We start from the raw sequence: 20,372 nt of genomic DNA, 5'->3' as shown, positions 1-20,372 counted from the left end.
GGATTTCGTTAGTGACCTGAGTCAGTACAAATGTATAATTTGATGACATTTTACACGATTTGCTCTTAAACATATCTAAACTTGCTCCGACAATTGCATTGAATTCAATCTCTTAAAATTTTGCTAGAAAAATGGTGATGTCAAATGTGTTTTAGTTGTTATTAATATAATACGTAGACATTAAATCTCTGATCCAAACAAAAAATTTAAATGTTAAGTCAAGTTACAACGAGATTATAAAATCAGGAAAAATTATAGAAGTAAATTACTGAAAGATTAATTGGGATTTGGCGAAAAACCATTTAAAAAAAAAGGAAAAATTAAATAAATAAATATATAGATAAATAAGAAGAACGGTGGAAAATCCAAGAGCCTCGTAGACTTGGGGTTTAAGCCTTTTTTTTTTTTTGACTAAAACCCCCCTAAAACCCCATAGAAAAGAACATCTTTATGAATCAATCTTGCATTAAACAGAAGACCCCTTCTCCCGGCGATTTCTCCCTTCAACCCCCTTGCCTCCTCTTCATCTCTTGTCTACTTCGGGATTAATTCAATTGCTGCTTTACTCTTCAGGGTAAGTTTTTACTTTTCCTAATTCTTGTCTAATACTGCCATTGATATCAGTACTGGCATTTCACAATTAATGGCACAAATGTCGAAGTTATTTTCGAAAAACTGGGTAGCCATGGATATCAATTACTGGCATTTTCCAATTGAATTGAGCTTAATGCTTACTAGGTAGTATATTATACGCTCTTTGTCGACTCTGAAAAGGGATTCAAAGTTGTCTATCAGATTCCCCAAATCGGAAAAATATGTGCCTCATTTTACCTTTCGCTGTGTATGGTGCGGCCTTTTGGTAATTCTTTGTCTATTCTTTGCATCTTGGCTTCACATTTTTTTCAGTTCAATTCCTGCAAGTTCTCATTTTTGCCACATTAGGAAAAGAAACTTCTTTTTTGAAGACCATGTATACATGTATCCTTGTTGGTTGGCAGTATAGAGGGACTTGGTTTTAGGCAATAACTTAAATCTTTCTATGGGATTATTTGCTTTTTATTTTTTAATTAATTGATACGTGGAGAAGTGGCTTTATAATTTTTTTTCACTTTATGTGTCCTTTTACCTTTCTATGGTTTAGCTGATAGTATTCCTTTCCTATTCCAGTATTTGCAGTGCAGAGAGGGAGATTTGGAGGTGATTGATCAATATATTACTGGATATTTTGTTTGTGAGTGTTGCCAATGCTAGTGCAGCTATGCATTCATTGTTCATTTACTGTGTCTGTATTCTTTATAGCTTCAGTAGCTACATTGTATGCCTTCTGTATCTAGTTGGTTACCAGGACACATCTCTTTGTCCCATGTTCAAAAATTTGTTCCCAAAAAGTGGAAAATAGGTGAGAACAATCGCACGGAATCAATGGTGGATACCCTCCTGAAAACCCTGAAGGAATTTGCCTGTCAAGGCCACTTATCAGAAGCCTTTAGGACTTTTTCAAGTTTTCGAAGTCACACAGTAGCATCCTTCTCGTTTGATCTTACTATACAGGCATTGTCTTCTCTTTTGGTAAGTAGCACTAACCTGAAGTTGCTTCCAGAAGGTAAGCAACTTCATGCCCAAGCTATCAGTTTGGGTCTTGAAGAGCACCCAGCCCTGGTCCCAAAACTGATAACTCTTTACACTAGCTTCGATTTGCTTGTTGATGCACGTACTATAACTGAAATATCAAATTTTTTGCACCCATTGCCTTGGAATCTTCTTATCTCGTCATATGTCAGAAATGGGCTTAGCAAGGAAGCTATTTCTACTTTCCAACGTATTCTGAATAAGGGAATAAGACCTGATAAATTTACTTACCCTTCCATACTTAAGGCATGTGGTGAGCAATTGGATGTGAACTATGGGAAGGTGGTTCACAGCTATATTGATGGCAGCTCTTCAGAACACAACATATTTGTGCAAAATGCATTAGTTTCCATGTATGGGAAATTTGGGGAAATTGATGCTGCTCGCAAGATTTTTGATAAGATGCCTGATAAGGATACAGTTTCTTGGAATACAATAATTTCTGGATATGCTTCTAAAGGTAGGTGGATTGAAGCCTTTGAGCTTTTTGAAGACATGAGAAAAGATGGTGCACAAATAAATCTCTTAACATGGAATACCATTGCTGGAGGTTGCTTGAGGACGGGTAACTTTAAAGGGACACTTGAGTTGCTTTCTCAGATGAGAACTGGCGGTATTCCTTTGGATCCTGTGGCTGTGCTTATAGGATTGGGTGCTTGTTCACACTTGGGTATATTAAGAGTTGGAAGACAATTTCATGGTTTGGCTGTTCGTAGTTGTTATGGTAGTCTTGATAACGTTAGAAATGCATTAATTACTATGTATGCTAGGTGCAACAACCTTATGCATGCACATGTTTTGTTCCGATTATTAGAAGCTAAAAGTGTAATCACATGGAATTCCATTATCTCTGGTTATGCACACTGGGATCGATCTGATGAAGCCTCCTTTCTTTTCAGAGAGATGTTGCTTTCTGGTGTAGAACCGAATTATGTGACTATTGCAAGTATCCTGCCCCTTTGTGCTCGGGTGGCTGATCTGCAGCATGGCAGAGAGTTTCATTGCTATATTATAAAGCATGAGGGGTTTGAAGACCATTTGTTGCTATGGAATGCGCTTGTGGACACATATGCAAGATCAGGAAAAGTTTCAACTGCCAAAACACTTTTTTATCTGCTAGAAAAGAAAGATGTTATCACTTACACTTCACTAATAGCTGGGTATGGGATTCAAGGAGAAGGAAAAGAAGCAATTGAACTATTTGAAGAGATGATTAGGTCTGATATTGAACCAGATCATGTAGCAATGGTTGCTGTTTTGTCAGCCTGCAGTCATTCAGGTCTTGTAGTCCAAGGTCAGATACTATTCGAAAAGATGCAAACCATCTATGGTTTAGCTCCTCATTTGGAGCACTATGCTTGCATGGTTGATCTCTATGGAAGAGCAGGTTTACTTAAAAAAGCACAGGAAATTATCACAAAGATGCCGTATGCACCAACATCTGCGATGTGGGCGACGCTCATTGGAGCATGTCGGATCCATGGGAATACATATATGGGAGAATGGGCAGCTGAAAAGCTACTGGAGATGAAGCCTCAGAATTCTGGATATTATGTGTTAATTGCTAACATGTATGCAGCTGCTGGGTCTTGGACCAAACTGGCCAAGGTGAGGACTTTCATGAGAGACTTGGGTGTCAGAAAGGACCCTGGCTGTGCTTGGGTTGATGTTGGTGGTGGATTTTCCCCGTTCCTGGTTGAGGACTCTTCTAGCAGTCAAACAAATGAAATATATGTTCTATTAGGGGGACTAATTAAGCAAATGAAAGATGCAGGTTATGTTGCTTGTGCAGATTCTACTATGGAGGAAGAGTTTTTAGTGGAATAGTTTTTGCTAACTGGTATATTAATTTGCCAATCATCTCTTCTGGTCAGACATGTTCCTTAACTGAGATTTGCTCTCTAGAAGTGATGACTGTACTAACAATTACAGGGCTCTCTTAGAAAAAACTACAAAATTAGATCTTTTAAGTCTATCTTTCCCATGAGAAATGTCTCAAATGAGTTTTGTTTTAGTCTATCACAAGGTTGAGCTGTGATTAACAAAGAAGTAGAGACAGCTGCATGCTCAAATTGAGCTTTACTAATGGAGATCAAAAGGAGGTATAAATGCTTCATTCATGCTTTTATTGCTCATTTATCAGTAATCTAGCTATCACATTCAATATTAATCAGATACAGTTCTAGTGCGTTACCTTATTGAGAAATGAGAAATTCAAATTTCTTGGACAGTTGTGCCAGGTTGTTTAGTTCAAAGTAACGAGTTGGTAACCACATTCCCACCCCTTTTGGTAAGAAACGTTGGTTTTGGCACTACATAAACAAGTTAGGATCTTAACCAGAAACTTAGGCTTGTTATTGGCTTGTTTGGTGGTGTTGAATCATTATATCTTTCAATATTTTAAGATGGGGAAATAATTTGTGAGTTGTGGAAAAATTTTCTTTTCAGTTTGCTCCTCCTTCTGCTCTCCTTTTTATCCTTCATTATCCACTGTATCTGTCACCTTTTTAGGGGCCAAAATTATGTTTTCAATGGTTTTCTGAACTGCCTGTTTGCTATACAGCATATTTGCTCCTCCCAAACGTGTTTTTCTTCCTCTCATTGGCTGTAGACACCCTTTCTCTAACCATGAATTCCTCTCCCTCTCTCTCTCTCTCTCTCACACCCACACACAGATATGCAACCTGCTGTCCTATCTTCACTCGCCCTGGTTTTTCATCAGCGTGATCCGATGAATGAGGACAAGGCCATCCCTCCAGTCTCTAAGCTTACAAAGTCCCATCTTCTGACAAAGGCAAGACATAGGTTTGACTTTTAGACGTTTTAAGTTCTGTTTCAATTCTTCGCCATTGACAAATCTACTTACTTTTTTTTTTGTGCATAAGAGAATTTAAAGCTAAAAATTTCTCAGGAAAACAAACTGGTTATACTTTTTGTCTCTTTTTTTTATTTAATTTGTTAGACAGATGAGCTTTGGAGTTGCTTTATTTTTGGTTTGTCTGGAATATCCCAATATCAGCAGAGAACCTACTGAAGCAGGGAATGGAAGGGGACTGAATGTTTTGGAGGAGGTTCCAAAGTTAAAGTTACTGGCCTCTCCCCCCTTTGACTGCATACATCATTTATAATTGTGATTCTCACGCTGTTTCTTGTTTACCATGAGCTTTTGAGCCCTTCAAGTCTTCTGTCTTTTTATTTTCCTTGCTCTTATGCAATCTATTTATCGTCATTTGATTCTATCATGATCCCATAGCTCAAATTATATTTTAATAAGATCACTTTGTCAAGCATGATCGAGGAGCTCATTCAATTGTTTCTTTATATCATTCCTTTCTCTGAAGTTTTAACTTTTGATTTTACATTGTGAAAGAGTGTATAGTTTCAATGGGTTTGGCTGGCTTTGGTTACATTTACTAGTTTCCTACATTTCCCTAAGTCGCAATTGCAACTTTTGAAGTCTTGAATTACTGCTGGACTTTTCTTCCTTCTAAACCTAAAAATAGATCTCAGTCTGGTTATAGTAGGGGCTTATTAAGCTTGTATGTTGATTTTTCTTTAATTCTATCTTTCATTTTCTTTTCAGGAGAAACTGTTGACAGTTGTGAAATGGCTTGAATCTATATATATATATTTTTGCTTTTGTTTCCATCCTCTTCATCTTGTCTTTTTTTACTTGTATTGCTTTTGCTAATGGAGTTTTAAAAAGAATTGTGTCCTCTGGCGATTATGTTGCAGAAATTATATTTAGCTCTAACCTGTGAAGTTATAGTGAACTCTTTTAGGTACTCTTCTAAATGTTGTAATAGAACTCTTGAACAAACTGGCAAATGGTTTCTTTTTGTTGCACAAGCTTCTGTAGTTTACATTTTGCCTTCCAAGAGCAGCAAACTGGAAGTTGCACAGTAAACTAAGAAAATCCCTGTCAACAATTTGTTTGCTTTTCTATTTTATGGACTGGGTAATGGGGTCTAGAGCTCACAAGGTATGTTGACAGTAGTTGTTGCACCTTGCAAGATCAGAGGATACTTAAGATAAGCTGACATTTCAGTTCTTTTTATTGCCCTGACTGCTTGAATTTGTTTTCATGTTCTTTTTCATCATCTGCCAGAAAATCTTTCTTGCTTGCCTATCCAGCAAGCAGTAGTAAGCAATAAATATACAGGCCAGAATTAGGAGCAGATCCTATCTGTCAATAAAATGTCATTGTAATCTTTTTCCTATAACAGAGTAGTTGTTGGTAATTACATTACTTATTAGAAGATTTACCTTTGCCTCTTTTACACACTGCCTGCTTGAAACGAGTTGTTTCTTTGCGATATTCCTTACGGCTTTTAATCTTGGCAGGCCTAATACGATCCTGTGTTCTTTGACCAGCTACCAATATTCCATCAATGTGTGCAGAAACCTCATTAGATCCACAGCTTTCCTCTTCGGCTGTTGCATCCATTAATTTTTTGGACAGTGATGTGCAGCTACCCAACTTGGTCCTCTTGCATGCATTGTTACTAACCAAAGAACTTTCTGGCTGGCGGGTTGCCATCCATCTTTCTAGCCAGCTCCAGCTCATATTGGCATCCAAGCTATTGGATTTGGTACATTTCTTCTTTGCACATACTCTTAACTGCAAAGAGCCTCTGTTTATAGCAAATTTGAATTAATCACTGCTTGTTCACGAGTTTATTTTTTTGTACCTGTTGTGCAAAAGCATATGCAAGAGCTCTCTCACGCCTTGTTGCCGCCTCTATTCTTTTCTGAATCCTCATTTTTGATATGGTACTACTTACTGTGCTATCATCCCAATCTTCCTGTCAAAGTTGCGCAGAAGAAACATACATAATGCTTTCTGTTCAATTATTCCTTACTGCCTTTTCTTTTCCTTTTTCACTTTTCCTCTTATCCAAATGCTATGGTGCTTATTAAGTAATTTGCAACTGCATTCAGGTTGGTTTGCATCAATATCGAGAAAAGGAATAGCAATCAATTTTTGACTAATAATTGAAATTTCAAAAATATAGAGAGAGTCTTAATGATCTAGAGCATTGCATATTAATTTTCTTGGTGAGATCTGACTTGATGGAATTCAGGTAAATTCAGGTGAATTTTTGCTTCAGTTAAATTCTTGAGTGCCTTTGACAAAGATTATGCTAAGCTTTTTGTATGATAATGTCGGGTGTTGCATAAGAGAGAAGAAAAGAGCAATCAAAGATGATGACCTTTTTAGCGAGCAGCCGTAACTCAGCAGGACCATAAACTCAATTTGATAGGTTTAGTCACAACTATATGGTCAACAAATGAACCTTGAATTAGTGATAGTAACATGCGAAAAGAAAGTTAAGCCTCTAGCATCAATGTACTGTCCAATTACATCCCTTTTATTGTCCCAACTGCTTACATTTTGGTGAATCTTAGTTGGAAGCTATAAGATTCATCTATAACTCCAGGTTTCGTCTTTTGAAGATGCATGTATTTTGCAGCTAAAACTCCAAAAGATGTGTCTTAAGTTCTTTTTTGGGGTTTACCTGCAGCTTTGCCACTTGGACTCTTACACGCTTTTGCATTGGTTGGTTGAGGCTAATGCTTTCAACATCAACTACAGATGTGCCTGTTGAATCACCTGTTTGAACTTTTATTGATGAGCTTAGAGACTCTGGGCTTGGAATTGCTGTGTCCACAATGATCTCTTGCTTTCCATCATTCACCTTCATCCGAGAGGAACGCCTGGCCTGAAAATTCAAGCACCCACGCCAGGTTACAAACTACATGAAACAAGTATTTCATCATTGAATGGCCCTACTAGTTGGAGAAACCCGTAATGTTTAAGATCACCGTGATCTTCAATTATCTTGAATTTCTTGCTGGTTATTGAATCTAACGAATTTTTCTTTTTTTAAAATAAGAGTCAATGAAAACAATCAGTTTTATACTGAAGTAGACTAATATCTTGTAATACGGGTGAATTGACCAGATAATTTCTGAATGCTGACTGAATGGTCATGGCAGCATCTTCTTGCTGAAAGAGCTGATAGGCTGAGTTTTGCTTCACTCCCCAAAGTTCTTGACTGTTCAAAATGTTCTTTTTATCGCTTTTGCCTGGGATTTCTCGTATGATGGGTTGAGTTACAGTGGCTTCGGAACTCTTGAAGGAAGCTGTATCTTCCTCTGTAAAGTCTGAATGAATTTGACATAGTCTAGTTGTCTTAGCTGAATTCTCCTCGGCGACAACTGAGCTGATCTCAAGCTGTTCGAATGAAGCTGAATCGTTTTCTCCCAGGACCGAAGCACATTCATCACCACACAAATATGACTTGACTGAGCTCCATCCTTTCTTTTCCACTGCATTGCTTCTTCCCTGGTTTGATCAGATCATTAGAAAAACTTTTTTGTAATTGAAGATTGGCAACTTGATTGCTGTCTTGATTACTTTGCAGAGCTAAACGTGTGCGGAATTATGGAGTATAACTATAGTAAACAAGAAAAGAAGCACGTCTATTGCTATATTCTGCATAACGAATTCATAATTGCAGTTCAAGAAAAGCTCTAGTAAAGTTCAATCATGGACTTACACGGCCATCACGAGCTTTGCCAGAACGAGTTTTGAAGAAGACACCTCGAACCAACTCTGCTTTGGCACCTCCCATCTCAGCCTAGCAATAACAGAGCAATGGCCCTTGATCTTTAGTACATATATCCTGTTTAAAGCATTTATACACAAGAACTTGCGTGCGTGTTTATGTGTGTTATATCTTATGTTATGGTGCAAGTTCTGTATAAGCTATAGATCAAGGGAAAGTGGAAGCACGACTGGTATGTTTCTCCTAGCTCTGGTATTCCTGATGCGTTTGCTTGCTACCAGAGTGTTAGAACCTCTGGAAAGTCTCAGGCAACGCTTTTGTGTGTATGAGCAGTCCTCATTGGATGCTCAAGTGTTTATCTGGTGGGCATGTATTTAATGTTAGTGCACTGCGGAAGGACAACATTTGATGGTTATCACCCTAATGCCCGCGAAAACAAAAAAGTAGAGAAAGAAAAGGGAAATTTCTCTTGCCTCTCAAGCTTGATTGAGAATTGGTTATTGATAATAGAATCATCACGTGGTGCTTGAAACTAGTACGCTTTAATGATCTACTACTGTAGCAGAACTTTTGAGTTGGAAGTAGGTCTTTAGTTTCCAAAAGTAGATCAGGATTGTACAGATAAGAGTAAGGCTGGGAATGTCATAATTTATTTGCTTTTTCATTGCCCTTTAGGCACATGGCTGGCACCACATTGGAGCAGAATAAGCTTTTTGCTTACTGATCAAGGGAGCTATGTGAATCTAAGGTTTTCTCAGGATCCAGCTTTCACCCACAGGGATGATATATGCAAGATAGCTTGGCCGGGTGTCTCAGCCAATTTGCCATCGTGAGAAAGTATTATATGGTTGTTAATCAAAATGACGCGGTGGTTAAGAACCAATAAGAAACAGCTGCATGGCAAGTTTTTGTTGACTCAAGAATTGACTTTTTGCTTATTCAAAATGGAGGTCCAAAAAAATGTCTTGTCTTGTGTTGTAAACCTTTTCTCTGCTTCCTTCTAGGGTTGCAAATGAATTAAGTCGAATTGAGTTTTGAATTAATTGAATCGAGTTTTGATTTAATTTTATCAAACTCGAACTCGATGAGTTGGCAATTTAAAGCTCAAGCTCGAGCTCAAGTTTGACTCAAATTCGAGTCAAGTCGAACTCGAGTTTGAACTTGAAAAAAATAACAAAATATTTTTTTATTTTTTAAAAAATAAATAAAATAATATTGTTTAATAATTAATAAAATATTAGGAATATATATATAATTTTACTATTAAAATAAAAATAAAAATAAAAAAATATATATATACTCGAACTCGCGAGTTAATGAATTTAATATTTTGAACTCGAGTTCGATTTGGTTAGTTTGAGCTCGACTTTAGTTCGATCAGTTTTGACTCGTGAGCGGTTAGATTCGTTTGCAACCTTACTTCCTGCTATTTTCCAAAATCCAATTCAATATTCATACCAATCCTTTCCTCCTTTACCTTCATTTTTACTCATTGCATCTATCAGCAATTAAAACTTTTCAGAAGCCTTTCGGTTTAAAGGTTAGGTTTTTGTATATTTTTCATCCTTTGCCCTAGCAAAAGAACTGGATTTCTTTTAATAGTTTTTCAAATTAAGCATAAATGTGGATTTGGGTATGGATTATTATATACCTGAAAGATGCTTTTTTTTTTTGTTTATATTTTTGCTGCTGTTAATCTGATTAGTTCATTTTACAAATATGACAGTCCATTGAAAATAACGAAATTTTATCTTGACTGTCAAACTGATAAGGATATTGAGTTTAGAATTGGGCTAGTATTTAATAACGAGAAAGAAGCTTTCAATAACTATAATTCTTATGCATATAATCAAAGATTTGGGGACCGTAAAGGGCAAAAATACAAAAATACTAAAGAGAAGTTGCGCAGTTGTACATTTATGTATTGCTATGAAGGTTGTGGGCTAAAGAGTTCACCTCATAAAGCTCCTAAATGTTATAGAACTGCAAAAAGATGTGGCTGTCCGCCTTTTATTAGATTCAAGATTGATGATGGTGTTTGGGAAGCGATAGAGTTTAATTCTTTCCAAAATCATGCCATGACTGCTGAAATCAGAGGCACTTAATCAGATCAATGAGGAAGATAAGTGAAACCAAAGGGATACGTTTAAATCTATGGCAAAGTCAGGGGTGAGAACTACAATAATATATAATTGCATGAAGGATGATGTTAGTGGTGCCAAAAATCTTTCATTTGCTCTCGTGATGCTACAAACTTAGCAAATTCTGAAAGGGTAATCTTGATTACTGCAGGAGATTGTCAAACATTCTTGAATTATTTGATAAATTTGCAATTGGAAGGAAATAATATATATACTAGGGTAAATTCCACTTTATCCCCTTGTGGTTTAACGTTTTTTCACATAACCCTCCAGTGGTTTCAAAAGCTATACATAACCCCCTTATGGTTTGGATTAAAGTGTCAAAGTGACGGAAATGATCATTCGTAACGGCGTCACCTAAAATGTCAAAATTACCCTTATGTAAAATTGAAAATTATGTATTAATCAAGGGGGGTTATGTGTATATTTTAAAAATCATAAGGGGGTTATATGGTAAAGTACTAAACCATAATGGGGTTATATGGTAAAATATAAAAAGTATATGGGGTTAATGTGTCATGTATTTATAAGGGTAATTTCGACATTTTTAGAAGTTCCGTTACGAATGACTATTTCCATCACTTTGACACTTTAATCCAAATCATGAGGGGGTTATGTATAGCTTTTAAAACTATAGGGTGGTTATGTAAAAAAGAGTAAACCACAGGGGGGTAAAATGTAATTTGCCCTATATACTAATATTTTCCAGTTGATGATAAAAATATATTACTGGATGAAAATATACCTTCATTTACGTGGGTATTCAAAACTTTTCTGGAAACTATGAAAATAAGACCCCAAAGATAATTTTTACCAATCAAGCTGCTGCAATGGCAAATGCAATTAAACAATTATTTTCAGATGATATATATCATTTATGTGGTTGGTATATCTCTAAAAATGCAATAGAATATATCGATCATTTGTATAGACAAAGAGGTATAAAAGAAAAATATATATTTTTCAAAACTTTTGCATAGGTATGAATTTGAAGCTGAATTTAAGCAAATATGGAAAGTTATGTGTGAAGAATTTAAGGTGTATGATGATAGTTGATTAAACAGATTTTATGACTTGAGAAACAAAAGGAGTCATATGTTTAGTTTTCATGTGCTTTCAACTGGTATAATATATATCCACACAAAGAAGTGAAAGCACAAACAATATATTCCGTAACATGGCAACATAAATCTATGCCTCTAACTAATTTGTGCTCCACCATAAAATTCAAGTTGAAAAAATACGTGATGCAGAAGTTACAAATGATTTTGAATATGTAAGAGGACCTATAAAGATTATTATGAATAGTATTGGAATATTGAAACATGCAACTAATGTGTACATGCATGTTATTTTCAAAATGTTTCAAGAAAAGTTCAAGCAAAGTTTATCTGTACATGTGATTAGTTCTAACATTGATGATCATTTGAGTACACTTACATTTTGAAGAATAAGGGAAATTGAAGAGAGCATATTGTGCAATTCAATGACAGTATAAGAATGTTACTTGTAGTTGTAAGTTATCTGAAATGCAAGGTTGGTTGTGTAGGCATACATTGCATGTGATGAATCATGCTAAACATTTAACAAGTATTCCAAATTGTTATATTTTGAAGAGATGGACTAAAGGTGAAAATTAAAGAGAATAACAGTGAAGTTAGCATTAAAGTTTGTAGCCATGATTTCAAACCTTATATGTTTAATAAATTGATGCAAAGAGCTTCTTATTTATTGAGCTTGTGTGCTGAGAGTGATGAAGTGAAGGAATTTGTAAATAATTGCATGGATCAACTAGAAACTCATCAAATTCAACAACATAAATTCTCCAATAGATGTGGTTCATCAAATGATATTGGAAGATCACAAACTAAATCTAATGATATTCGGATTTTTTATCTTGTCAAGAGGAGATTAAGAGGCAGATCCACTACTAATATCAAAAGCTCATGCGAAAAGAAGAGAACAAAGAAATCAAAGAGTGAAACTAATCTACAATCACAAGATGCTCTTGTATAACATTTCTATTAATATGTACTATATATGTTTCTTTTATTGAATGTTGATGTTTTGATTATTTTGTAGGACAATGCAAATTTAGTCCAGGAAGATTATTTGCAACTTCAAAATATTCATTGTTCTAGTTTCACGAATATGTCTATGTTTTCCAATTTTTCTATGGCTTCTACTTATATTAGCAATTAAATATTTCCTGTCAATGCTTTATTCCCATGGAATTTAACTTCTCAACCGCAATCAAATCAGGTGGAGGTAAAATTTTATTTTTCGTGAACTATGTCCAATCTACAATTGTAATTTTTTTAAAAAAAATTATCATGTAGCTACAATTTTTTTTTTAATTTTATACGATAAACATCAACGAGGAGTTGACGATTGAAAAATGAAGAAAGACTAGACTACCTTGTAAGTGGTTAAGAAAAAAAATGAAAAAGAGCAACTATTGAAGTGTTTTGGATATTGAACAAGTCATTTGATATTGAAACACTTGATTTTTTAACATGATCTGTAGTTATATCAGTTCATTACTAAGTATCATAAAAATGCTCTTTTTTTTTCTTTGGAAACTTGGTCCATTGTAAGATGTAAGTCCACTGGTATTTTAGAACTTTTTGTCGATTGTTTTCAAGTCAATCAATCGTAAAAATTAAAATGCATGCTCAACAAATTCTCAAAAAGGGTATCAAATGAAGCCAAAAAAATTGTATTTAAAACTCCAATGTATATAGTACGCTATCTAACCTCGTTTGGAAGCAAGAAAAGAAGAAAAAAAACAGTTAGCATATAAACTATAGCGATGATTACTGCATCAAAATATTGGACGACTATAATTGAATACATCAATTCCTTTTTAACGTTGTCTTCAAGATCCTCAAACATTATTATTCATCTTCTTTTCTTCCTCTGTCAATTTTGAAAGTTAAAATCTTACAAGCAGCACCAACAAAGGCATAATTAGTGTCATGATCAACCGTCATCCAGAACTCAGCGCTCTTATAAATATTATATATTTTGAATCAATGGCATAGACAATCATTCATAGATTAGTGGTCAAGATTTGACCATCCAAATCTTAGTAGTATAGATGTCCATGAACGATAATTTATTAGTAAATCCAAATCTATGTGTTAAGATTTACAAATAATTGGTAAAAATTTTTATACTTTTGAGAGGTAGTTGCACTGTCTATCTCCGAGCTCTTCTTCCAAAGCCATGCGGGTTTAATAATCATCATCAAGATACTCCTTAAACAAGAAGAAATTGAGAGTGGTAGGAATGGTAAGTATAATGTATATTAAACCTATAGTAACTAGTAAATTAACTTGTACATCTTTGTAACAAGAATGTAAAATTCAACTACTATGCGCAATCACCCATATATGTCATATGCATAAAAGTTGTGTAGTATAGTCTAAATTATATATTTTCATATCTCCTACAACAATTTGAGAGTAACTAATAATTTTTTTTTTGTCCAATTCTCAATTTTTAACAAGTTGTAACTTATGCCTAATAAATTTATACATCATTAATAATATGAATGAAATATTCAATTACTATACACAATCAACTATGCTACCTATAGATTTAGAATTAACATCTTTGTAAATCATGATAAATTAATATGTGCATTTTTGTAATATGAATGTAAAATTCATGTTACTATACATAGTTACTTGCACATGTCATTTGTGTTATAATTATGTGGCATGCTCTAAACTGTATATTTTCATTTTATGAAATCTCACAACAATTTTGGGGGTAACTAATTAATTTTTTTGGTCCAATCTTCAGTCTTTAACTGATTGTAATTCATGCCTAACTAATTTATACATCTTATTTTCATCTTATGAAATCTCACAACAATTTTGGGGGTAACTATTTAATTTTGTTGTCCAATCTTCAATCTTTAACTGATTGTAATTCATGTTTAACTAATTTATACATCTTATTAATATGAATGTAATATTCAATTACTGTACACAATCATCTATACATGTCCATAGATTCAAAATTAACATATTTTTAGCTTATGATAAATTAACTTGTACACCTTTCTAACATGAATGTAAAATCTAGTTTACTATACATAATCATCCATACATTTTATTTGCATTAGAGTTATGTGGCATAGTCTAGATTGTACATTTTCATCTTATAAAACCCTACAACAACTTGAGGGTAACTAATTAGTTTTTTTTTTATCCATTAGTCAATCTTTAATCAGTTGTTACTCATGTCTAACTTGCGCACAATTTGTAATATAAAATTAATATGTACAAATTTAACATTAATATGTAATATTGAATTACTGTACATAATTATTTATACATGTCCATAGATTCGGAATTAACATCTTTGTAACTCATGACAAATTAATTTGTACATCTTTGTAATATGAATGTAAAATTCAGTTACTATACATAATCATGCGTACATATCATTTATGTTAGAGTTATATGGCATGATCTAGGTTATACATTTTTATCTCATGAAGTCCTATCACAATTTGGGGATGACTAATTAATTTTTTCATTTATTCCTTAGTTTTTAACTGATTGAAACTCATTCGTAATTAAATTGTGCATCATATTAACATGAATATAATGTTCAATTACAATATACAATCATCTATACATGTTTGCTGATTCAGAATATATTATATGGTGTGACCTATATCGTACATTTTTATTTTATGAAGTCCCATAGAAGATTCCATAGTAGATTAGCAAAAACCTGCAAATATTTCTCCAAAAATATTTTCAATACTTTTCCTAACGAAATCCCAAATAATTTATCATTAAAAGGCATTATCAACCCTTAGTATTCTAAAGTATGTTAGAAACAACCTAAGTGATATTAAGAACCTCCATGGGAGTAAAGGGCCGCTTCATCTCCAAAAGACTAGTAAACTTTGATTAAAAAAAAAATCAGATTTAATTCATCCAAACTACACTAAATTATAATAAGTTGTAATTTTAATTATCCACTAAATAAAAACATGAAAGAGACAGGGAAACAAGATTTCAATTATGCTAATACAGTCAAAGAAGATGATCATTTAGAAAATGGCAAACAAAGGCTACTATGGCAAAATCGTAATCAATCATAAAAAAAATTAATTTGAATAAAGTGAAAAGAAAACAATCATAGGATATCTTTGACTTTGCAACATTATGCATGGCAAAAGAAAGTATTTAAATCATCCATAAATTTGCTAAATTGAAAAAAGAAAAAGAGAGAAGTTTATAAAAGTCTATGAAACCTTTTAAATTTAGTCTTTATACCATGAAACTTTAGATTTAGTCTCGATCTTGACATCAAAAGAATTAGTCCTGATGGAAAGGATTCTGCAAGTCCTTCATCTATGAAGAGAGAAGAAGAAGAGGCTCGGTTGGTCATGATTTTAGAATCTCTTCCTATCTATTTCAAAATTTGAGTTGATAGTGGAAATATAAGTCAGTAAAACCATGTGATATGGATGTTTCTTACTGGCTCGATCTAACTAATCACCTCTTTCTCAACTTAACGTCAATCCTTCTTGAATCTATATTAAGAAAATATAAAGGTTTCATTTGCCTCATGCCAACATTAGCTTGATTTCCATTTACATAAAAAATTGGAATGAAACTTAATGTTAAATTTCATAGTAGGAAACTATTCTTAATTATTAAAAGCATGTTTAACATATCCATATCCATGTGCAAAGATTCTTCTGTTAACACAGAAATTTTAATGTTTCTCTCAAGTCAAATTAGCAATCAAAGAAGACATGTTATAATTTCATGGACATATAATCCAATATCAAATAAAATGTTGTCATTCAAGAAAATATAGATATATAGGTTTGGTGATTTTATATCATTAATCAGGGTATGCTCTGACTGATAATGTTTTTTGTGGTATTACTACAACTCTTAGGTGTAAAGAAATTGTTTGATCTATTTTGTTGTTTGATTTTATTTTTCACTTCATAAATAGGTATAGTCCCTCTATGTGGTTCTGTTACACCATTATATCTACCTTGACTAATACAACCATATCTGCATTTATAATAGGCAATTTAAGACTAATTGTTGCAAAGATAATAAATGACCTTGACAACTAGTCCTTCATTTGTTTACATTTATTTTGTAAAATCATAATATTAGATATAATTATGAATTGAGTATAGTATAATACATGTCTAGAGTTGTAATGTATATTGATATACAAAGGGCGTACTTATGGGCTAATATTGGAATATTATTTTATGAGAAGCCTGAGATGTGTTTAAAAGTTAGAAATATATCTTTATAAAAGTTGTAGTACCTATATACCATAATTTTATCCATGTTGTTTATATTAATGGTAATATGAGTGTAAATGTTTTATTTTCTTGCATAATAAATAAGTAAGGAAAAAAATATGTAGTTTGAATACAATTATAATATTGTTTTGTGATCTTAATTCATTTTATGCTACAAGTAACCCAATTCTAACAAATATTTTAGAGTGTGTTGTATCTAATATTTTAGTAGAAGAATAATAAATTTTTTGTATTGTATCCAATATTTTAGGAGTAGAATAATAAATTTTTATGCAAGAAAAGGGATGTAAAAACTCTAGAAGACGATTGATAACTCTTGGAACAAATTTAAGAGATATGGTATACCTTGGCATGTATTGGACGCACCGCTATATTGGTAGAAACAAAAGCGTTTGTTTGTGTCGAAGAAAATTTTATAAACACTTTAAAATGATCGATATAGGAAGTACATAAAGAACTAATTTTGATAAAGTTCCTCTAAGAAATGTAGATGTCTCACCAACATTCTTGCTCTAATTTACATTGATTTACATATTAAAATATATGTCGTACATTTGTCCATATAGGATTGTATCCGTGACTTTAGTGAAAACTAGATGTTTTGGTTATTACTGGCAATAATAGTTGACAAGAAAGTTTCATAATATATCTATTACTATTTTTCCAGGATCATGATAGTAACTTGATCTTTGCATTCTACAAGGAGTTTGGTGATGTGGATGTGTTGTTGGCTGAAGGTCTGGCGTTGCTGCATGGTCTTCAACTTTGCAAGGAGAAGGTTATAGTTCATTTCAAGCGGAGATGGATTCAGAGTCTCTGGCTTCTTTAGTCAAGGCAGGTTCCCTGGCTAAATGGCCTCTTTGCAATATTCTACGTGAAATTCGTTCGCTACTTGTCTTGTTGAACTCGGAGACCCATTATATCTTACGAGGATCATGGTTGGTCCTAGTCCTAGCATTAAATTTTAGATCTTTTCTTTATGTTCGCTCTCAAAGGGTGAGGGAGTAACATTTTTTGTTCACTTTTCTCAGTAACTTCCCGAGGTCAGGTCTGGGCCCCCTCAAACTTTATTATTTTTGTGATTTTTAATAAAAGATCAGTAATTTGTCGGAAACAAAAACTTCCAACCAATACCTTTTTATTGGATCCTTTTATATATTTTTTATTATATCTAATTTTTACACTAAGATACTCGCTAAAGTTTAAAATTGAACAATCAAATGAAATTCATGAAGATGGATATTTTTGTTTGTTAGTGTGGAAAAAAAAAAGCGAAATATCAATAACAACATACAAAATGTTAAAACAATATCCTATTACTACGTTCTAACATAAAAGTTTTAGATTTTTGATAAAAATTTTTGTCCCAATTTTGTACCTTAATTGATTCAAATATTATTTGATTAACATAACAAATGATAGAGAATGCTTTGAAATCAGTTATAAGTCTAGTAAATATATTTAGCATCACAACTATTGCCAAAAAAAAAAGCCTATTTCATGTAAGTCTCAAATTCAGATAATTTTCATGTCTATTTACTTACTAAAAGAAAGACAAAAGTATTTCCTCGTAAATAATATTCCCAAAAATAGAGGGAGGTAGGCTAATTTGCACAAAAAATATTTTTGAAAAATTTCAAACAAACTTGTGCCTGTCAAAACAAATTTATAGACTATATTGCTACACATGTGATAAGAGTTTATTTTACGTATTTTTAAGTGCATTTTATTAGTTAATTTTGAGTTGATTATTTAGTTTTATAATTAAAATAAAGAGGTTTTTGGTAAAATTATATATTTTTGGTAAAAGTGGATAATATTGCATTTCTATTGATTTTAATAGTAAAAACTTCATTTTTATGCAGGAATAATGAATCAATCACCAAAGGAGGTCAATTGAGGTGAAAAATAGAGATTTGGTGATGAATTTAAGTGGCAACAAGAAGAATGAAGTGAAAAACGTTCAAGTGAGGAAATGCAATACAAGTCAGTTTTGACACTTTTCAGTATTTTGACCATATCTGGAGCTACACTTATCGGATTGAGGTGATTTTTTATACCATTTTAAAGCTAAGAAAGAGACCTACAATTCGTATGAAGACATCGAAATCCATTTCTGCCATCTTCATGGGCAAAACGTTGGAATACAGAAGCTGCACCCTGTGGTCGGAAGTTAAAACAGAGGTTTGAACAGGTGACAGTATTTCGATCATATCTCAGGCTACAAAGCTCCGATTTGGATGATTCTTGAAGCATTGGAAAGCTAACTCAAAGGGCTACAACTTTTGTGTTTTGCACAAAAGCTAGTTCGGCCTTTATGATAGAGAAAATCGCAGATGAAGTAAGGCCAAAGTGAATACGTGAGTACACAAAACGTGACTTGTAACCGCGTTTTGTGTAGGCGCGTTTTATAGCCGAAATTCTGCAATTTGACTCAGCCAATTCTCTTGTGTTCATACCACTTTCCAGCTATAAGATGCAAGGGAATTCGGTGCACATGCTTCAGAAGACAAAAGGGCAAGAAAAGTGGCTTATTTTCAAGTCAAAAATATTGGTTTTTGACTATGCTAACAAAGTGGAGATTTGGGAATCAAAGGATAGAATTTGACTTGGAAAAATGGAGCATTTGAGTGTTTTTTATGCAGAGATATGGGGAGAGATCTGGGAACCATTCGTAGCTTAGTTTCTTACAGAAAAACATATTCTCTCTACCTAGGACTTGCAAGGGGCAATTGGGATTTCATCTTGTAATCATCTAAGTTCAAGACAAAAGGAGATTTTTGGAAGGCTTCACCATATCTTGGCTAAGACTTTCTTTACTCTGTTTGTATTTGTAATTCATGATGATTTACATTAATGAAGTTATGAGTGTTTTATCATTCATGAGTAGCTAATTTTCTTTATCTAGGGAGTAGATGAAACTTATGGCCAAATGATATGAAGTGATTGTTATTCATTCTTGTTATGTCTTGTATTAACTTATCTACTTGTGTATGTTGGATTACTTGTTGTTGCTTGATCACCAATAGCAGGTTTATAGTTATTTTTATTCATTGAGAAATGGTAAAAATAATGGAATGACACAAGTAGAACTTGAGTTGTATATTCATGAGAATAGAAATACGTTCAAGTGGATGAAATCTGCATTTCATGTGTGAATAAGAACAGATTTAGTATTTACCAAGAGATTAGGACAAACTAATCTGTTTTAACCTATTATTATCATGAGAATGTGATTTTGGTATTTCTGGAAATGAATCCTTGGTTAAACAAGAGCAGTAACAAGTGTTGAATTAATTCATTTTAGATCTTTTGTGTCATAAGTGGAATCTACATCCCTAGATCTTAATATTTAGTGAATTCTACTCCCCTTGAGATATTGCATTTATCTATTTAAGAATTTTTGTAGTTGAATTAAAATCTGAAGTTTCTGCTCAAATTAATTGTGAGTCTAAATAATAGAGTAAATTAGTATCTAATAATTGTTTTAAATTGCTCCTCGTGGGATCGACCCGATACACATCTCGTACTACAATTGCGACCTGTATACTTGCAGTCCAACGGGTGTAAATTCGGAATTAAACTTGCATTGATAAAAAAAAATCCCGTCAAGTTTTTTGGCAACAAAAATAAAATAGAACATGCCTGCAGTTACTATACTTATTTGATGGAAATTATTAAAGAAAAAAAATTATATGATATTTT

General features: G+C 33.3%; 2 protein-coding genes across 11 annotated transcripts; one reads left to right on the top strand and one right to left on the bottom strand.

The window, feature by feature from the left end:
- Window positions 1-371: 371 nt before the first annotated feature.
- LOC113712184 (pentatricopeptide repeat-containing protein At1g71490) lies at window positions 372-7,671 on the top strand. Of its 9 annotated transcripts, none has more exons than XM_072067485.1 (7): window positions 372-574; window positions 1,168-3,469; window positions 3,645-3,731; window positions 4,352-4,434; window positions 4,592-4,714; window positions 5,974-6,221; window positions 7,155-7,671. In XM_072067485.1, exon 2 carries the CDS (start codon window positions 1,318-1,320, stop codon window positions 3,454-3,456), a length of 2,139 nt encoding a protein of 712 aa, XP_071923586.1. In that variant the 5' UTR covers window positions 372-574; window positions 1,168-1,317; the 3' UTR covers window positions 3,457-3,469; window positions 3,645-3,731; window positions 4,352-4,434; window positions 4,592-4,714; window positions 5,974-6,221; window positions 7,155-7,671. The 9 variants fall into 9 exon arrangements, with proteins under 9 accessions (XP_071923586.1, XP_027091286.1, XP_071923587.1 ...); XM_027235485.2 differs by having other exon boundaries at window positions 4,305-4,434; XM_072067486.1 differs by having other exon boundaries at window positions 1,168-3,731; window positions 4,305-4,434; window positions 7,155-7,377; window positions 7,595-7,671.
- On the bottom strand, window positions 5,441-8,836 carry LOC113712185 (protein IQ-DOMAIN 33). 2 transcript variants are annotated; one of them, XM_027235492.2, is made up of 6 exons: window positions 8,193-8,836; window positions 7,592-7,978; window positions 7,149-7,352; window positions 6,321-6,434; window positions 5,896-6,250; window positions 5,441-5,815 (listed from the first exon to the last, which is right to left on the bottom strand). In XM_027235492.2, exons 1-6 carry the CDS (start codon window positions 8,265-8,267, stop codon window positions 5,799-5,801), a joined length of 1,152 nt encoding a protein of 383 aa, XP_027091293.1. In that variant the 5' UTR covers window positions 8,268-8,836; the 3' UTR covers window positions 5,441-5,798. The 2 variants fall into 2 exon arrangements, with proteins under 2 accessions (XP_027091293.1, XP_027091292.1); XM_027235491.2 differs by having other exon boundaries at window positions 5,441-5,755.
- Window positions 8,837-20,372: the final 11,536 nt, after the last annotated feature.

This window comes from Coffea arabica, chromosome 10e (assembly GCF_036785885.1).
Source record: "Coffea arabica cultivar ET-39 chromosome 10e, Coffea Arabica ET-39 HiFi, whole genome shotgun sequence".
In the NCBI taxonomy this organism is placed as follows: Eukaryota; Viridiplantae; Streptophyta; class Magnoliopsida; order Gentianales; family Rubiaceae; genus Coffea; species Coffea arabica.
The sequence above is the reverse complement of the archived record's forward strand: the minus strand, read 5'-3'. Positions and strand labels throughout refer to the sequence as shown.

Bases quoted from the DNA above. Each gene is read 5' to 3' on its own strand.
- LOC113712185 (XM_027235491.2), bottom strand. From the start codon at position 8,267: ATGGGAGGTGCCAAAGCAGAGTTGGTTCGAGGTGTCTTCTTCAAAACT. The intron at 7,353-7,591 runs GTCAATTCACCC...TTGAATTTTCAG, and splicing joins CAGCATTCAGAAATTATCTG to GCCAGGCGTTCCTCTCGGAT. The intron at 6,435-7,148 runs GTAAACCCCAAA...CAACTTTGACAG, and splicing joins TCCAAGTGGCAAAGCTGCAG to GAAGATTGGGATGATAGCAC.
- LOC113712184 (XM_072067485.1), top strand. From the start codon at position 1,318: ATGCCTTCTGTATCTAGTTGGTTACCAGGACACATCTCTTTGTCCCAT.